The sequence below is a fragment of the Psittacula echo genome, assembly GCF_963264785.1.
Source record: "Psittacula echo genome assembly, chromosome: 4".
In the NCBI taxonomy this organism is placed as follows: Eukaryota; Metazoa; Chordata; class Aves; order Psittaciformes; family Psittacidae; genus Psittacula; species Psittacula echo.
Window position 1 is genome coordinate 120850626 of NC_137738.1, and position 20205 is coordinate 120870830.

Here is a 20205-nt window from a genome sequence, read left to right on the forward strand (position 1 = left end):
AGAGCAAATACAAACAACTTAAATATGGATTAGCTTTCAAAAGCAGCCAACAAAGAAAGCTGAAATACAGTGTCAAACTGTACTACAAGTCCTCATTCTTCACTGTGGTAACCAGAAGGAACACAGCGTCTCTTCTTCTGGGAGGTCTAACCACATTTACTGGTGCAATTCAAAGCAACACAGTACCTCTGCAAGAGTTAACACTGGTGGCACTGATAACCTGCTCCAGTTCCAGTCGTGTTCCCATCATCCAGAGACTTTCTTCCTCCTCTGGTACTTTCCAGCAGTTCCATCCCATAACCCAAGGGAAATTCAGATTCCCCCACTCCTCCTCCTGAAACAAGCACACCCCTGAGCGGGTGTGTGTGCTGACCTGACTCTCCTGACCTGGCTCAATCCGAGGAAGTTCCTCCTGACCCACCAATCTCTGCATGGAAACCGCACCCTTACAGGCCAATGGGGAAAACAGGGAAGGCTTATTAGAGTTCACTCGTTTTCCTCAGCAACCTAAAGTCAGTTCCTAAGCAGAAGGGGTTTTAACCCAGTCATTTTTGGGGATAACTTGCCATGAGAGGCAAGACAAACAAGAACAACTCTGAAGGCATGTTCAACCAAGACATTACACAATTAAACACAAGAGGTAACCAAGTTCAATCTGTTAAACTACATGTTGTAATAAGTTGAAGTGACACATATGGTAAGGCATCAACATTTTGGGGTGCTTTAATCAACCAAGAAGAATGTTTCATTTTCTCTTTTACTGGTAAACCTCAGCTTTTTCTATTGTATTTAACTTTACATTTACAAGCCTAATGGTGTTTTCCTACATATTACTAATAACTAGACTGGAACAGGGCAATATTATAGGAGTAAAAATTCATGTGCATGAATTGGTTAATATCCAAAACCTTTGGAAAACAAGAAAACACAGTATAGTCCATGAAAAGTATCAAGACACTGCCACATGCTCAGGAAGACATCGCTTGGAAACACATTAGTTTGTGGTTTATCTGTTTTCCAGCTAAAATTATATTTGAGTGTATTTTAATAATGGTAAAAAATTAAACACCAGGTTCGTTTCATTTAGTTTTGAAACTCCTAATGCATATTAGGGCTTCCTGAAGCTATTCCTTTTAGTTGACTCCCTAGATCACATCCAAGGTAAAGATAATTCTGGAAAGATGCTGGTCTTTGAAATGCTGACAACACTGAGGAAACTGGTGAGCTGTGGAACCACCATTGCTGTATTAAACACACGTCACCACCAGAGTGCAGTTGAGGCTGTCCCTTAAAGGAGTTATGTTTAATAACTGACATAAAAACCCACTGAGATTAAACTGGGCCAGACAACAAGCCCTTGGTAAATTACAAAGTTTGCAGGAGGTGAAGGGAGAGGGAAGGGAAAGAACAGCAGGAAGAGAGAAAACAACCATTTCAGTATGAACTTCAGCACACAAAAAAGGAATTACGTTTGAAGACATCAGTTTCAGTGCACAGGAGAGATGACATTTTAAAATAACTTTATTTTTGATCCTCTTTCAAAATCATGATTTAACATCGTCAGAAACGAAATAAGAAACTTAACCAGCATATTTAGTTTTAAAAGCATTTAATGACATCGCATATATTTAACAGATAGGGTAAAAGTCTAGAGGTACAGTTCGATACAACTGAAAGCCAGTTCCAGTACTACTCTCGACTACAGGCCCAGTCATTGAAAGTTCATTCCTATTAAATGTAATTTCTGATTGTGCAGTAAGATGGAAATCTTTTCATTACAATAGTTACAGTGACAGAGAAATGCACACTATGTATCAAATAGCAAGTAATGTAGCAAAATTATAACACACAGTGCTGCAGCTGACAAGCAAGTAACCATTTGAGTAACATTACTTCTCCAGTAAATGCTTCAGTTTCACTTTTACACTTATCAATGATTTTTAAGGGTTTATTATACATCTAGTCTTATTATACTTTGTACTAGAATTATCTGAAACATACAATATAATGTATTTCAGCAAAAAAAAAAAAAAAAAAAAAAAAAAAGAATTGGAAATTACAGATTATTTAAAACGGTATCAGCCTGCTCATGTGTCTTGTACACCAACATTCTCATCTGTCGTACTTGATGCAGAAAAGCTTCAGGTTGTGTTAATAACCAACGCCAGGGTAGAAATGGTTTGTCTGTAAGTTAATGCAAACCTGCACTCTGTTACGGCAAAGGTAATACACTATCATTTTAATAAAGGTTAGAATTGGAATGGGAGGCTCCACTAGTCAAGACTCAGCATAACAACCTTAGATGGGAGTGAACGCGTTTGAGAGTTTGTACATTGGGCTTTGATGTGCACAGTAGATTCGAAAGCACCGCTGCCTTGCATACCAATAGCACTAGGAGTGGGTTATTTTCCAAGACAGCCTCACAAAATTGAGGAACAGTTTAAATATTAAGATCTAATCTACATTAACTTCATTTAAAAACAAAACAAAACAAAACAAAAACAACCCCCCCCCCAAACAAACCCCCAAAACCTGGTCCTCGCTCTCCTGCAGAAGCTGCCCAATGCACCTCATACGTTTGGAACTTTAGATTCTGGGTTCTTTTTTTTTTTTGTTGGCTTTTTATTTTAAAATGCTCTATAAATAAAAAAATGTCAATCACATTGAGGAACATGAGGCACAGAGAGTAACGTATTGGTTCTGAGCTCGCATGCTGGAATTCCACTGGAACGGTCAGAGAAGTGCAGTGTGTGGAGATGGAGTTCACTTCTTTTTACCAAAAAGGCTGAATCTTTTCTCCTTGTCTTTCTCCTTATCTTTCTCCCGCTTGCCAGGGCTGGACTCGCTGGTTATTGTGACGCTGGCAGGCAAGGTCTGGGCACGGCTGGAGGCTGGAGTGCTCTGGGTGGTCGGAGACACTTCAATTTTGTCAGAAGAGATAGCGGATGTGATGGCCTGAATCCACGTGTTCATCTCCTCCTTCAAGAAGCCCCAAAGGCAGAAAGCTGTTACAATCACGCACCCTCTCTAGTTCGCTCAGCATTGTGAAGAGCAATAGAGAGAAGTGGGAAAAAAGGAAACACAGTCCCTAACCCATCACCTGGCACTTACTCCTCTGGTTACACACCTGCAGAAGACACCTAGACATTTTTATCTAGATAAAAACTCCTGCTGCCCTGGTGGTGCCAGCGGGAGCTTCTGAATCTACACGTTACACACACATACATGCAAGACTGAAGACCAGGAGATTAAAGCATGCCTCTGAGCTCCCAGCAGCTGATTTTTCCCTGTTGCACAACAGCACAGATATCACATCAGTAAGAAACCATAAGGAAAACAAACTTACATCGTCTTTGGCTTGGAAGAGGTATTCATTGCCATCGGTCAATCTGCAAAGAAAACAACCACCGCAAATTTAGCTTAGTAGTAGTCACATCGCTTCAACTCCTGCTTGTTTAGCTACTGTACACAAGGAGACTGAGACACATGGGCCTGCAGAGGACAGTCCTAACACCTCCATGTACACAAATACACCCCAGTTACTCGTGGTTTGGTATCTCGTGCTGTGATACAGAGGCAGCCACACACACTGTGTGTGTGTTACGACATGGATGTGCTCCACTGTGTCAAGAGGCATGGCAGGATTGTGACCTTCAGCAGCTGATGACTGCTGTTTCAGGCAGATCTCTTTTGCCAAAGACAGTGTAAAAGTTCACTCAATACTTTCATAAGACAGAAGTCACAGACAACACCCAGAGCTTTTGTGGCTTTTTGTAGGAACCTAGAAAATTCTGCAGCTGCTCTGCTGTCGTAGCTACTTGTGATGACTCAAGATACTATAGCGTGCATTATTTATGAGTAGCTGCCTCTTCTCCTACTGAAGGCTGGAGTCTCCCTTCTGTGCTGATTTTACTCAGATGGTTTAACTGGGAGACATTTAACAGTGTATGTGAAGATACATATTAATTAAAAACCAGACTGAATAACACCAGATCAGGTGAACAAGGAGGAGGCCGGGTGAGTGGGAGCTGAGTTGCAGGCTTCCGGATCTTTCCCCACAAAACCAAAGCATTTTAAATTCTCTTTATGAAATGAAATTAATTATTCCTTTCCAACCCTAACTATTCTATGATTCTATGATTAAACTGTAAAGTAAGAGTGCAGACAGACAGTCAATAGGAAGAATATCCTTATGCCTTGCTTCTTTAAAAAACAAAGAGCAGTATTTATATCACGCCCTCTAGAGATCAGACTGGACCTTCCTGTGAGAGGTCTGCCTGCACATCAGGTCTGTAAAGACCACAGCCTTTGTAGAAGAAAGCCTCTTGGATGTTCACAACATTCCCCTCTCAACATGGAGAGGCAGATCTTCCATGACTATTTGCTGGTGAACTCTCTGGGGACTCTCCTAATGAGAATGAGTAAAGGAAATACGCTATGTGCCATTACTTGAGAGGCCTGATGCGGGTGGCAGGGTACTGGGAAGAGAAGGGCAATTGATTTTTCTGCCTAACTTTGTTTATGGAACAGCAAATCCTCACATTATCAGTTCAGAGATGCTTAAAATAGTCTACAGGATGAATCACACAGCTGCAAGCCTGTCTTCAAGACAGCTACATTTCCCTAAATATTCCCTATATATTTGCTATGAAGCAAACTTCTCCAGATATGGATTCTACCCTCTTTAGAGGATTCCAGAAGGAAAAGCCTTATTTTTTCTTAGCCTTTGAACAGCAAGTTCTTCGCATCCTTCAAATTGTAACTACATGTTCTAGACCTGGAAATGTGATAGATGTCTTCAGTAGCATCCTAAGTTCACACTGAAAAGTTAAACAAGAGGCTTGATTTTGAGAAGACCAGAACCACAAATATTAAGTTCTTTTCAATGAACTCCAGAGGGAGCAGATGAAAAGCCCAGCATTGTAAACGCAGGCTCCTGACTTCAGGCATACACATCTGGTCTTGTCCCAGACACAACTAAAGCGCACTAGTTGTTTTGATACTGTTTTGTGCTGGATAAATACACCATGTTTTAGCATTGTGAAGAGCTTGTTAACAAAAGCAGATACTGCAGTTAATATCCATGATCGGTTCTTTGGCTGCATCCTCCCATGAATCTGCACAGTGATCACACCCACCACAACTTCTACTAACAGCAGGATGCTCCCGGGGGTTTACCTTAGCTTGAACACATGCTTTTTCTTCTTATAATCGACCGCTATTTCACAGACCGCTTCCTTCAAGCTGACAGGAATCTCATTGTGGTAGGGGATGCCAGAAGCAGCAGCTTTCGAATCTTTGTAGAAGCCCATCTCTTGGTTGTTTATGACACAGTACACATTATGCCATGATCTTCAAGACACATAAAACAACAGAAGTGTTTATAAATCTAATGCCCTTACTAGCAGAAGTGGAGAAACCAAACACAATTACTTCTATAAGATAATGGGGATGGGTTCAGTGTGAGGATGTAAATACAGCCTGCACTGTCCTGTAAACTGCAGACAGCAAATTCTCTCACAAAAACACAGATTCGGGACAAAACCACTGACTTTGAGCCAGATGAAACAGAGATTTCCAGAGCTCCGTGTGACAGCACATCAGCATAGCCCAACAGTGGGAGGACTGTTAGGCAGACTGGGCAGTTTGCATACTTGGGAGAGACACTGATTGACCTTTCAATGACTGCTCTATTGTAGGAGGAATTCCTTTGTGCTGCAAACTAATGAATGGGTTGCATGTGAGTGAAATCCTGGCTTGTTACAAATACTCTTGGTGGCAGCATCTGCCTCATTCTCTAATACAGCTATAAGAATCAATGATTACTAGAAACAAGAGTCCCTATGTGTTAGTATTGGTGGCTGACACTGCCTCAGAGTAGTTCTCTGGTGTGAACATCTAAAGCTGAACAAAAATCGTGGTAGCACTGTGCACATTTGTGGTCTGCACACTACTTCACCTCCTACCAAATCCCTCAGATACTGGTGTGGTTGACCACTTGCTAGTCAACATTTTCCTTGTCAGCCAAGCCATTAAATCTGGTTTCAACAGCTCTCTCAGGTCAGAAAGGACCCTGGTCTGCTTTTCCAGTGCAGACAGAAACCTCAGCAGTTTTGCCTGTTTCAGAATGGCAGGGTTGGGCCCTTAGGAATGGAATCGACTAAGGCACACAAATCATCTTCACCCGCTTTTCTCTACTGCACAGCTTACAGAGTAGGTGGAAAGTGCTAATGTGCAAACAGAAAATGTCAGAAGAATATGGACATTTCTAGTCTCACACCTACGTGTTTTCCTTTTCTTAAGAGCTCTGGATTCAAATCCCACTACTGCCACAAATTCACTGTGTGAAGTGGGAAAATCACAGTATCTTTATGCCTCAGTTTTCCACCTTCCAAATATGGCTAACACTGCTTTCTCCACCATGTATCTTTAGACCTTCATCAAATATACCATTTAACCATGAATGTAGTTCCTACAACAACAGGAGCAGAAGCTTGAAAGGTCTTTAGGAGCTGTGAGAGGACAACAGCAGCAGGGATCACATTTACTGTTTTACATCTTGGTGAGTTCACATGAGGCAGAGAGGACTTTACCTGCTTGAGGCTTTCTTGCTGTGTGTCTCCCATTCATGTTTGCGATGTAAGAAGCCCTCCATCTGAGCTGAAGGCATCTCCTGTGTTTTGGCTGGTAGGGTAGCAGCAGTCTGGGCCTGAATGGCAGCCTTAGCTTTGCGGTCTGCCGTTGGAGATGGAACAGGACTAGACTCTTTTGAACTTGTCCTTTGTTCTGCAGCTCCATTGACCATTTCATTTGTATCTGCAGTTTCTGCCACCTAAGGAACAGTGAAGAAAATGTTCAGCTCAAAGCCTCACAGCACTGGGGTATCTTGCAGTTAATGTTTCCCTGCACAATGTGGCTGTGTATAAACTTTGCCTGGAGAATGACACAGGCCAATAAGCTCTTTCTCACACTCCATGGAGACACAGAAGGCCAAGGAAATTAGAAGGTAGGAATGGATTAGTACCCATTTTATAGGTGGATAGACAAGAAAATAAGAGCAGCTAAACATCAGTGTGAATTTTACTGTGCTTTGCTCTGCTGGTCAATTCGTATTCTTTTGTATATTGTTATTCCTAAAATGAGAGCATTCAATTCTGTTGCTACGTAATCCAATGTTTGGGACAGTAACAATCACACTTTCTGCAAACCTAGAGGAACAGTAGAAGTTATACACATCAGCCACCTTAAGTACATTTATGGCATTACTAGGGTATTAAAAGTCCATAAAAGATATTAAACTAGTAGCCAGCAGAAAAATCTTTCAAAATTACCCAGGAGCATTTACAAAAACTCATGCAATTCATTTGTTTCTGTAAAAGCTCCTTTCCCGCTTTCCCCATTCCCCTTGGGACACAACAAAATCAAAACATGCAAGAATTAGAGATTACACCATGCATTTCATCTCCACCATCCCAGTTAGGATATTGGATCTTATAGAGACAAGGGAAATGAGGTCACGTGTCAATTTATCAAGGTCTGTTTCAGACCGGCGTTATTAGGTGGATTTGGATTGTTGTTAAAGGAACTGAAAACCACCACAGTCACACAACATCACACAGCTATTTACCCCCAAACAAAGACAGAACCAAGGCCTTGCCCATCACTTGCTTTGTTGATCGCGTTGCCTGTCGCACTGTGATCGAGATAGCCTAGAGAGCAGCCATGATTCCAGCAGCTCTGACTGGTCAAGCTGTCGACGTCTTCGGGAGCCATTCATCCCAAAATCATTTAAATTGGAATCCTAATGGCTATAAGCTTTTGAAACGCAGCTTGGTCCCAGTTTTTTGGCTTTTCTTGTACCATTACTTTGACATGTAGAGCCATAGGTAGCAGCTCAGGAGTTACACAACCAGTGTGTATTATCATTATTATTATTATTAGCAAGTTACTAAAGCTTAGTGCTGCTAATGCTCTAGTAGATTACAAACATTCTGGACTGGTTTTATGCAGACAAGCAGGTATTTGTGAATGGCACAATAATTAGACATTCCCACTTCTGCACATGGCCTGGACAATTCAAAAGCAGCCGAATTATTATGCAACAAACCAAATTTTGCCACTCTTTGCTAGAACTTCTCATGCCTGACAAGTAAATGTCATTGCACCTCCCACCTTTGTACCTCATGTATTGACCTAGGAAGAGCTAAGTGCCAACTTGCTATGAATATGGGAAGGGTTGGTTAACTGCCTTTAAGCAATCTAAATCTGCAGAGTACAGACACTACACCACTGAAACAGGGAAAGAATCACAGCTCACATTCCGCTTCAGTCATAGCTATTTTACTCTGTCCCTAAAGACATGTAGCCTATGTTGGTAAGAGGGAACATCTGCCCTGCACTGTTATCCAGGGGAAGCAAAAATGAATGACACTGCTTCTTCACAATTAGGATGAATCTAAGCCATCAAACCTCACTATTTGTATCCAAATCTCGAAATATAACAAAAATGTTGCATTGACGGGGAGAAAGGGTAAATAAATAGATGAGCTGAAGACCATCCAAACACTGCTAGCACAGCTACTATAACATAAGAAGTGAAATACCCAACCAGTGATTCACCAATAAAGCTCAATTGACCAGTCATCACCAGTGCTGGTCACTGGTGGCCAACAGGTCATGTCCAAGGACAGCCCTTTCCAAAGCTTCATGACCAGCGACAGTTCCTCAGCTTCAAACTGTTTTTCAACTGGCTGGATCCCCTCTGACACACACAAACCCTTTGTTCCCAGCAATAAGAAATTACATAGACCACAGTAACTCATCTCAACAACTTGCATCAACTACCCACAAGTAGCTGTTACCTAAACTGATGCTGAAAGTAGCATGTTTTCTGTAGTGATACCAGCAAGATGCAAAAATACTACTGATTTGGGGGCCTATAACCACTAATCTTCAGTAAACCAGACCAGTTTCTAACAGCAGGCACGGCACAGCTACTGAACGTGACTGAATGGGAAATAATGTGTAATTCAGCACTGCAATCTGCAACCCTGTGCTTTTAGAAGATAACTGCCAACTTTAACCACATCATCACACCTGTAACTTCTACTTAAAATGCTACTGATTGTAAAAGGGCTATAAAAAGCTTTTCTGAGGCTCTTTCAGGTTTTATTTCCTTTTCATGTGTTATCTACAATTAACAGAAAACAAGCAAAATAAATCTGGATCATAAACAGCTCTGCAAGAACGTGTCATGAAAAATGGAGAAAAAACCAGGAGCTGAACAAACTTTAATGGAAACGTGCATTGGGCATGCCGAGACAGCGCAACGGAGGACAAACATTAATAGCAAACTGTACTGTTACAACAAAACAGTTACCACAAACATGGACACAGTTTTCTTAATCGTGACTGAGAGGTTAGTTGCAAGTGCTTTAGTGGCTAGAGACTACTTTTGAGATACTTAAATGGGGACTACAACATGCAACAAGACAGCTGGTGACAATGACTGGAGATATCCCCTTGGTGCCACATTCTATTCAGTTCCTCAAGTTAAGTCTCTGCACCACAGCTTAAATAATAGAGATATTATCTGCCTTTTTCAGATGCAGACAAGTGACAGCCTTTCTATTGTTCTGGCCACTTAAAAAAGTGCCATTTTAATGTTTTGAAGCCAGTACCACAGGCTATAATAAAGAGATGAAATCTTAACTCTTCTAGTGCCTACAATGATGACCTGAATCGATGACTTAATTCGGTTTTCTTCATCATAAAGTATAATTTTTATATAGAAGTGTACTAACACAAGGGAAAAAGTGTGTCTATAGAAATTACTTTTACAGACTACTTTATAGCCAGAATACATCTGAAGGCTTCCCAGATGGTGGAGTCTGAAGCTACAGCTATACTGCTTTGAGAACTGTCACACTCTTACAGGCACAGAGAGCCAGCACTGGTGTGTCACAGTCACCAGATCGTCTGCATAAATCTACATGGAGTTTTTAAAAGCATTAAGAAGCTCTATGTTGTTATCCTGACAAAAGAAAAAAACACATGCATCATGAAGTGGAAAGACAAGTTACAGCAAAAGTACAATCACTGAAGCACACCCTTTCAATCACCTTCCTTGCTTTGCAAGCTCAGCCAATACAGAACAACTCAGCTGCACTGCTCAGCTAGTTGGCAGAAGTTGAAATTCTGATCAAAAGCAGCATTATCTTGTGCCTCAAATCGGAGATAATACATGATAAATATACGGCTGTGGACACCTGATGTGTTGCACCACGAGGATCAGGGGACTGAGAGAAAGAGCTCTTACGGAAGACTGAAGTGCAGATGGAGAAGATGAACATGGAAATGTGCTATGTATCATGTCATAAAATGAAAACTAAACATAAGAAAGAAGCAAATAGGGGATGTGTAAGGCTGCGGTAACCAAGATGATGATGATGATGATCTGGGGTGTGCTTGCAGGCCCCCTCATGTTCCTTGCTACAACTCTATATAATGTCATAAACATTAGAAGGTACAACAGAGAGCTCACTTCATAATGTAATAGTAAAGATGAACCAAAAGGCTTTATTTAAAGAAAGAAAAAGGCAGGACTGCTTAGTATCCTAGAGCACTGACAGAGCCTGTGTGCAGACCCAAAGTAACTGGGCTGGGCCACCTGAAAGATAAACTTACACTGAAAGGCATTTCCTCCATGAACCCTATGCTGGGACCCACGTTTCCTTTGCGGTACTGGCAAGAGCTCTAAACCCCTCTGATCTGAGCCTGCCAGGCGCCTTTCCTGCACTTAACACCCCTCAGAGACAGCCTCAGAAGCAGAAGCAAAAGAAGTGTCATTTTTCTCACCACTCCAAGCATGAACTGAAACAAGGAGGCTTTGCAGGAAGGCAACAGAGAGGTAAAAGTGCTCAACTACTGTGCTGTGTTAACTCTATATACATATGTACCTGTATTTGTATGGCTGCACATGAAGATTATTGGCATGTAACCTGACTCTCCTGTCAAGAAGGAATGAGTAAGGCATGGACCATTCAGCCTACAGCTATAGAAAATCAAGAGCTGGGATCTTAGACCAATGTGTTTTATTTGGTTTTTAAAGAAAAGCATCACAACCTTTCCGTAGGGGTCTGCACCTGCTCTCATTTATACCTTCCTAGTGTCAGTAAATTGAATTGCTGTAAATTGGACAGCACCAAGGCAAAATAGGGCCTCAAAATAACTGTTCAGCAAGATCACAACTCTTCAGGAGGACTAAATACCAAGATAAATCTAATTTTTCACGTTTTATTTCACGTTTATTTTTCTCTGCAGTCAATGAGTCCAATTCTGCATGGAATGTTATACAACTAACCTTAAGGTTTTTATTTGCCTATAGTTACAGCTCTTCCGTCCCCCCCCAGCCTCTCCTGCTGAGCTCACTTGCAGGGGTAATCTTTGGCCTTGTAAAGAACTTGCTTGCTAATGCAGCTGATTTAATAATGTTGCCGTGCTGAAACCTGTTAGTATAACTCGATGCGTCATACCTGTCAGGTTCTAGTTCTCTTCTTCATTATGATGTAATCTCATTAAATCTCAATTACTCATATAAAGGACGCTTTCGCTGGAAAATCTTAATACTATTAGCGACATGAAAAACTCAACAGTAAATAACATGAAATAAATGTGTCACCTTAAAGCAACTGAGTGTCAGCGGGGAGATTCAAATAAACAAGGAGGAAAGTGAAGCAAATATATCTCCAAGGGGCTGCTAATTCAATAAAAGTCAACTGATGGGAAGGAAGAGAAAAGCAGCAGGGAAATCTGAAGCCAAAAGATGAAACCAGTACCAGTAAACCATACTGACAAAAAGGTGTCTTTTGCTGCAAAGAATTCTGTACGTCACAGTCCAGACCACGATCGGTCATTGGCTGTCCGTCTGCTAATAAAGTTTTTGTAGTTTTGGTAGGTTTGGGAGCGGTAACTAACCCGTGGAGATTCCTGGTCTGATGGCAAACCATTCTGGGAAAGCTGTTCGCCTTTTGTCCCATCCCTGTTGGGAGAGAGAAGAAAGAAAAGACATTGTATTACGTTCTTGAAAGACACCCGTCTCTTTCACCAAAATGACATTTCCCCCCCAACTATGGCACTCCTTCAAAATTCCAGCCAGCTCTTAAAGTCCTCAGGCCCAACTGGATAAATCCAGTGATAAGGGAGGCCAAAATGGACATTCCTGACAGTTACCTTACAAATAAGCCTACTCCTATCCCGTAAGTAATTTTATAAATGTTAATGTTCCGTGGACGTGGCTTGAAATCTATTTGTGACTGATGCTCATCCAAGAAGAAAGCCAAGATGGTTCATAAACTTTAATCCGTAGCACAGAAGCCGTAAAAACAGCTTTCTTACTCTAGTGCCTGGTACAGCTCAGCAGCTGTAACACCGCATCACGATGAGAACATGGAGCATTCCATTTAGGAGTGAATTCAGGTGTCTGAGGAAAGCCTTGTCCCCATAAACCACCACATCTTCTAATGGGGGTCACATTCTAAAACCATACAACCCCAGACTCTCCTTGTACAACACATCCTCAGCCTGAGAAGTCTGTCTGAGAACACACTTCAGCTTCCCACATCGCGGCTTACCATTGCTGCTGGGAGTCTGCATCCTCGGCAACCTTTGGGCTGGGCTCTGGAGTGGGAGGCTGTCTCTTCCTCTCCTCTTCCTCCTGTTGTCGACGTACTTCCAGCAGTTCCAACTGAGGAATGAAACATTTTGGTGCATTTAAAAGCTCTGCTCATTTTTCAGGGGCATTTCTAGGAACTAAAAATAACTCCACATTTTTCTGAAACATGAATGAAGTTCAAGTTAAGTGGAATCAAATTTGAAGGCATCAGTCTTGCACAGCGTTAATCACGTGAAGTTTGTTGCACTGAATTTGACAGTAAAGGCCCACAGTATCAAAGCCTTTAACACCAAGTGGAGTGCCTGGGCAGCAGCTCACCACTGTCTGTGGTTCCTTTCTCATTCATTCTATTAGAACCCAGACAAACAAGAAAGCAGCCCAAGCTACCAAAACACTGAGAAGTGACGTCCTCTTGCGTGCCTCCCATGCACAGAAACAATCCAAATCTCAGAAATCAACCATCTAAATAAAACCAGCCTGGTTCTGAAGATGCTGAGCAGCTCCAGCCCATTCTGTCCACAGCTGTGATGCTCAGTGTGTGTGAGAAATCAACACTTCAATCCTGGTGTCTAAAGTAGAATTCTTCTCCAAAGATGGCAACATGCTCTCCAGGCATTAATCACTGACACTGCAGCTGTGCTCTGAGTGCTTGGGGCTTTTTCACTTCTTATGTCTTCCCAGGGGACAATACAGCCTTGTACTGGGGCAGTCAAAACACAACAAGCATTGCTGTCAACCCCCATCCCCGTCACTGTCTCCTCACATTGTCATCCTCAACCAAAAGTCATGCTGAGTGTTTGTATCTGAGTCTTCTTCACACAGAATCCCCCTTCCCTTTTATACCAGCACAACCTGTATGGCAGGCGGCTTGAGCAATATGCTTCTGGGGCAGCACTCCTGGGTCCAAGACAGCTTTTACTGACTACTGAGGTCATTTATCATTAAGCTTTTCCCTTTCAGGTTGCTGAGTTTAAATTACCAGAGAGGGTTTTAGTATTGTGGGGAACATGAACTCTCAGCCTGAGGCTGATCAACAAACTGAGATGAGGCTGGTGATGCCAGGGGTTATTCCAACCAACCAGCTGGCACCAAACCAAAGGGGAATGGCCATGGAAGTTCCTCTCCCCCTCACGCACCGTGGTCAGTCGCTCCAGTGCTGCAAACCTCTCATCCCAGGTAGCTGCGGACTTCTCGAAGGCTTCGTGCCGCTTGATCAGTTTTTCCACCTCATCAACACTCTGGCCTATTTCACGACTAGAGAGGTAGGGCTCCTGCCCCAGCAGCCAGGCCTCAGCCACACTTGCGTCTCTGGAGAACTGGTGTACCTCCAAAACTGAGCAAAGGAGGACAGGAATCAGCGCCATTCATGTCACAAACTGCATGGAAAGTCATCAGGCATCTTCTGCATATACTTAAATGCAGCTCAGGGAAAAAGTAAATGTACTTGGACAAGTGTCGTCCTTAACTAAGCTCTCACTTTAAAGGCAGAAATTTATCCTGTTGGCTTTGCTTTGAGGAAAACTAATAATGAAGTCCCACCTTCCCTTCTTCTACAGACTATATTGCAGGGGGTTGCACTAGATGACCTATGGAGGTCCCTTCCAACCCAAACTATTCTGTGATTCTATGATTTTGCAAGCTCACTGTTTCCTTTCTGTTCTAATCTGCTGTAGCCTACTAACTTCAGAGTACAAAGCCTGTTATCTGCTGATTCTCTTTCCCAACTGCCCTCTCTACAGAAGAGCTGCAGCAGACTACAGTAGACTGCAGGCTGTAGGTCCCTTTAGCAAGCGGTATTTCTGTACTTGATGTTTGACTACAGTGTTTACAGTTCCAGGTTCCCTTCCTTTTCTGTCTTCACACCTGAAAAATACACTTCCACTGCTTTTGTGAACAGGATGAAGCACCTTTGATGAATAATATGGTAAAAACACCCAACCTGAGGGACAGCTGCCCCTGTTACTGCATTTCCAAAAGCCTCCTGAGGCTCAGAAGCAGCCCAGAACCCCACAAAATGACTACATGCCACGGTATGTTTTGAGATCCTGAACAACTGCCTGTTGCAAAGGCTCCAGTCTGTACATCAAGTAGGGATTATTGTGTTAAGAGCATCAGAACTGGGCTGTTGTTGCTGGTGTGAAGCCTACAAAACACTGCAGTGTTTCAAAGTACACCTTTTGTCAGTGAAGTGCTCACCAACATTCTAGCCTCTTGGATAACACTGATAACATGCTAAATGCATAACGTAGCAGGACTTTACTTCTCCCTGGTTTTCAGTAGTGCCTCCCTTGTAGAAACCCAGTTAGAATGTGACACCTGCAAAATACAGTGGATCTATTTCACCTTGCTCCAAATTTGATCATACAGAGCAAGACCTGTGCTGCAGGCTTCTCGGTTTCAAATTCTCCTCTATTTTTCAATCCCCAGGTGTGAATCTTGCTGTCATCACAGTACAAACACACCTGCCAGCACTGTTAGTAGAAAAGCAAGGACCTGCAGGTATTTTCCACACTCAAGAAGATATGAGGAAGTGAGAGTAAGACATAGCCCTGCCCAAAAGAAACCCAAGGACATCCTTACTCAGTCTCAGCCACTCCCATCTGTCTTCCCATTTGTCGATCATTTCTTTTCTCTTCTCTGTCAGCTGCAGCAGCTTTTCCTTGATCTGGATGGAGAGGAGAAAGCATGACCATTACCCAAGCACAGGCTCACCCACCTCACCATGCAAGCCCTTACCTCCAACACAAGGCAAAATACATTGTGCTGGATTGTCAGGAAGTGACTTAACCATGCAGACAACAGCTGCTTTTCTCCTCCAAGTATAAATAAATATGGCATTTGCATTGAAATACCACATTTGCATAAGCATCCGGTGTCTGTTCAAACCCACAGCGCTAGGAGTAGTTGATAAAAGAAAGCGTAACAGGCAAACAAATCTAAATGGTGTAATCATGTATTGCACCTCCTGCTCCTGTTCTAGCAGGTAATGCAAGATGTGCTGCTCAGGGATGCTGCAGGAAGCCTGCAGGTACCTGTGCTAACAGCACTGACGTGCAGCAAACACCCCAGGTTATTCTCAGGGTGAGTACTGGCTCCCAAAGCCTCTCAGTGCCTGTGCAAATGCTTCCCCCCCAAGGATACTCCACAGGATCCTCTGTGTGTGATGCAGACACAGACAGCACCACCTCCCTGAGTGGGCAGCATCCAACAACATTTAACTTCCTTCCTCCCTCCATCAAAGGGGGGCAGGAAGAGACATGGGTCAAGCCTCTATCCTCTGGCCTAGACAAATCAGAACATAAATCAAGGCCTTTACCTCCTAATATTCCCTGGATTTACCCCCTGTGATGAGCTTTCTCCTGCTCCTTCCCCTAGGAGGCCTCTTCCAGTTCCCCTGTACAAGAAGAAGGCCTCTGCTCTTGTTCAGGGAAGGCACCTTTCTCAACACAGACATCCCAGAGCTTTCTTTATGCACAACTGAACGCAACAGCTTCCTTGCACTTCGTGGACTGAAAATGACACTTCAAATTTAGGTGCTATCTCTGCTACCCAACATGAACTCACAGAGTTAAATTACACACTAATTTCACAATAGCAAATAAGTGCAACAGTCCCTGGAGTGAATTACAAACAGCTTATTCATCTGTAGGTTACACAACATCAGTTTCTCCAGCTGAACCCAGGCAGCTCACTGCAACGGTTGGCTGTTCAGCAAGCACAGCAAGCACAGTACCTCCTCTGATGCATAGTGCTTCCTTGCCAGAAGAGATTTGCCGAGCTCGATGCAGGTAGTAAAGCTGTCATTCCGGGCATCGATTTCTGCTTTGATTCCCTGGTGATTGTTCATTAGGAGTTCAACAGATGAAACATCCCTGAAATGACCAATCCAGGGCTCAGAATCATGCAATGCAGATTGAGCAGTTACACTTACAAACAACTAGCACACAACTGTTCAACATGAATATCAACTCCTAGGTTGTGTCTGTAGCTCAGGAAGCAGGATTGCTGTATAAAGACAGGCTGAGAAAGCTGGGGCTGCACAGCCTGGAGAAGAGAAGCTGCGTGGAGACCTCAGAGCAGACTTCCAGTGTCTGAAGGGGGCTGCAAGGATGCTGAAGAGGGACTTTTCATTAGGGACTGCAGCAACAGGACATGGGGTTATTAGTTAAACCTTAAACAGGGGAAATTTGGGCTAGATATAAGGAAGAAATTCTTTCCTGTGAGGGTGGTGAAGCCTTGGCACAGGCTAAGGAAGTGCCCCTGGCAGTGTTCAAGGCCAGGCTGCGGCTTGGAGCAAGCTGCTCCACTGGAAGGTGTCCCTGCCCACGGCAGGGGTTGGAGCTGAAGGAGCTTTAGGGTCCCTTCCAACATAAACCAGGCTGGGGTTCTATGAAATATTCCTCGACTGACCCACAGCCTTATCTTCTAATGGAGGAGAGATCCTTCACATACCTTGGCTTTTCCTGGGCTTCTATCTGTCGGATAACATCTTCCATCCAAAGCATGAGATCACGAACCATGCTGAAGAAGCGGAATTTGTCTCCTGTATCCACCAGCCTCACCCTGCGGCCCTCACAGGCATCCAGCAGCGCTTTCCATGCTTCCAGGACCTCGTTTTCCCTCTTCTGGATGTCATCAGCCTTGTCTCCAGCATAGGCGGCCTGAAGGCGTGCAGCATCCTCCTGCAGCTGTCTCACCTGGGTTTTTTATAAGAGAGAAATACATCAGCCTTTGAACACCTATATGGGGACATGTGAGCTGCTAGTTCAGCCTTCTGAAGCCTGAAAAGGTTTGCTCTATTATCAAGTCAGTGTATCCCCAGGAGAATATTTCTTAGAGGAGACTATGAGGTCAAGGGGCCCCAAAATAGCAAAGATCTGTCACTGCCAAAAGGGGTGCGAATAGAGGCTGACTGCTAAATGTCAGGGCACGTGGGACCATTTTCATCATCAGTTTTCCTTCCTCTCCCACAAGCGACAATGGCACCACTCCAGAATCCCTGTATCAAACTCACTGCTCTACCTGCAGGGATGACTTGTCAAAAATGGAGATAATGCCTTCAAAGACAAGAAAATTGGGAAATCCAAAGATCCTCCTACTGTTAGAAATCTCTTTTCCTTTCAGACACTGTCTTGGGACACCAAATGCTATTTCTTGACTGTTTCTCATACTTTTCAAGACAAGAAATATTCTATTAACTCTTATCTAATAATGCTATCTTTTCTTTTCCTTTTGAACATATTAATCACCTTTTAGCTACAGTCACAGAGATCTGGCCATTATCATAATGACCCATCTTGGTGCTCAAGCTGTTTTACCCAAACCCGATCCTAAGTGCTTCCACCACAGCTTTGTGCTATGATTACATATTCCTCCATTTAGGTCTTGATTATAATTACCTTTTGGAGAGGCTGGGATTGGTGTTTTGTGAATGTCTCCCATTTTACGTATAAAATCTACAGCTGCTGAAAGCAAACCACTTGGAAAATCAAATGCTGGCTATATCCCCTTTATTCCAGTGTAAACAGCTATTTAATTGCCACATAATCAAGAACTGGCAGGCAGCTGGCCATAAAAGCCATCTTTTCCTACTGGGATAAATGCAGCCGGTCGTAATTCTTCCATTCCTTAAGCAACTTGTTCCCTTCCAAAGCTCTCATTCTGGCAGCTTGAACATGGGGTTTTGGTTTAGAGATCCCCTGTGTCTGTATGAGCTGCTGCCACCGTCTATTTAACACAGTTTCGCTTCAAATGCTGCAGAATTAGATCAAGTGTGGCTGCTTTCAAGTATCTTAGCCTGGACCATGTACCTGAAATCTCTCCAGACTGCTGTTGGAAGCACCATGAAAAGCAATAGTTAAGTCAGAATGCCCAGATTCATAAGAGTCAGAAGGTCTCTGTGGAGGTCTCAGACTCCTTTTGCCTTTTAGAAAGGACAGAAAAGGCATTGGCTGGGGCTTACTTTAAACCAAACCAAATGAAACCCAACCTAAAAACCCCAAACCAACGAACCACATAAACCAAATCCCAAACCAACCAACAAACAAATCAAAACCCCAACCATCCTTACACATCCCTTCATATTTGCCCCTGCCCTCCAAGCATCCTTTGGAATAACAACTCTTCCATGGGGCAGGATAGTTGTGCCTTGCATTCACCAAGGTGAACATGAGGTGAGGAGCAGCCACATCTGAGGTGGCTTTCAGCATCGTTAATATAACACCCAGGAAGAATACTAAGGACAGAAGAATATGAGACCTGTATTTCATATTACCTCTGGTATATCAAGAATTCTTTACAGATTTAGGATGTGTTCAGTGTCTTCACTAAAGAGACAATATGCTGAGTCAAACGAACCCTTTTTCCTTCAAACATAAGCTATTTTCCAATCATATGAGCCACATGGTGTTCTGGTGGTTGGCAATCCAAAAAAGGTCCTCTGAGGTTACCCTCGCGCCTCTCCATCTCCTCTGTCCTCCTAAGCACACCGCAAGCTCAGACTGCCCGCAGCCGCTTTGCTTTTAAATCAATACAGAAGTTCTCTGCCTTTATGGTTTCCTCTTCAACCAAGGGCAGGAAATGGAATCATGTTCAACAATTACCTACAGGCTCAGACATCTGTGTGCTACGGATTCCTATTTGGGATAAGCTAATTAAACCTAATGCAATGACAGAGAAGCAGGAAGGCAGACAAGGAAATGATGCAGGTGAGGTTGTTCCCACAGAAACACACTTGGAAAGAGGCTGTCTCCCAGCCATGGAGGAGCCATGAGCAGTGGCAGAACTCTGCAGCTCAGGTCCCTGTGCCCACCACCAGCACCGCTGCCTGCCTACACACCTGGGTGCCGAGTGCCTGGATATCATGCTCAAACGTTGTGTGCATTCTCTGTAGCGTTTCCACTGTGTTTTGGTCTCTACCAAGCTCTTCAGGCAGTTTCTTATGTTTGTCTTGAATACGTCCCAAGATCTCCTTGGCATCATGGTAAAATTTGTGCAGTTCATAAGAGGCTGCTAGGATTTGTGTTCTCGTGTCAATGAGCTCCAGCAGGTCTGCCCAGGCCTCATTGAGTCCATCCTTCCACTCCGCGATGGTCGCAGCATCCGAGTGTCCAGAGTTGATGAGTTCATCTGCCATGTGGTTGACGGTGTCAACACGCTCCTGTCCAATGTTCCCAGTGTCCCGGGCGAATTCACGGAACCGCTCCTGGAGCATCTGAAACACAAAGGAACAGGCTCATGCAGCGCTGTAATTACACCCTGACCTGAGCAAACCAGCCAGCCACCATTTATATTAACTGTCTACTGTGTGCTGCATCCAGAAACGGAAGGTCAACCTGCAGCCACATCCAAAGAACTATGAGGTCCACATGAACTACCGTGAGGAAAGGCTGAGAGTTGGGTCTGTTCAGCCTGGAGCAGAGAAGGCTCCAAGGAGACCTTGTTGTGGACTGTCAGTGCTAAAAGGAGTCTATAAGAAAGATGGGAAGAGGCTATTTAGGAGGACCTGTTGTGGTAGAATGAGGGGTGATGGT

The 20205-nt window shown here is 43.4% G+C and overlaps 1 protein-coding gene across 2 annotated transcripts in view; it reads right to left on the reverse strand.

Moving 5' to 3' along the window:
• Window positions 1–2641: 2641 nt before the first annotated feature.
• Window positions 2642–20205, reverse strand: part of SPTBN1 (spectrin beta, non-erythrocytic 1) — a gene marked incomplete at both ends in the record, with an annotated part of 95851 nt that continues 78287 nt past the window's right edge. Inside the window, 11 exons of one of the 2 annotated variants that reach the window (XM_080616649.1) lie at window positions 2642–2979; window positions 3347–3389; window positions 5179–5352; window positions 6594–6832; window positions 11977–12040; window positions 12633–12745; window positions 13810–14006; window positions 15254–15338; window positions 16407–16545; window positions 17126–17370; window positions 19512–19886. In XM_080616649.1, the coding sequence (XP_080472775.1) occupies window positions 2764–2979; window positions 3347–3389; window positions 5179–5352; window positions 6594–6832; window positions 11977–12040; window positions 12633–12745; window positions 13810–14006; window positions 15254–15338; window positions 16407–16545; window positions 17126–17370; window positions 19512–19886 (1890 nt within the window). Of the gene's footprint in view, window positions 2980–3346; window positions 3390–5178; window positions 5353–6593; window positions 6833–11889; window positions 12041–12632; window positions 12746–13809; window positions 14007–15253; window positions 15339–16406; window positions 16546–17125; window positions 17371–19511; window positions 19887–20205 lie in introns of those variants that run through there. The other variant, XM_080616650.1, reaches the window with a different exon arrangement.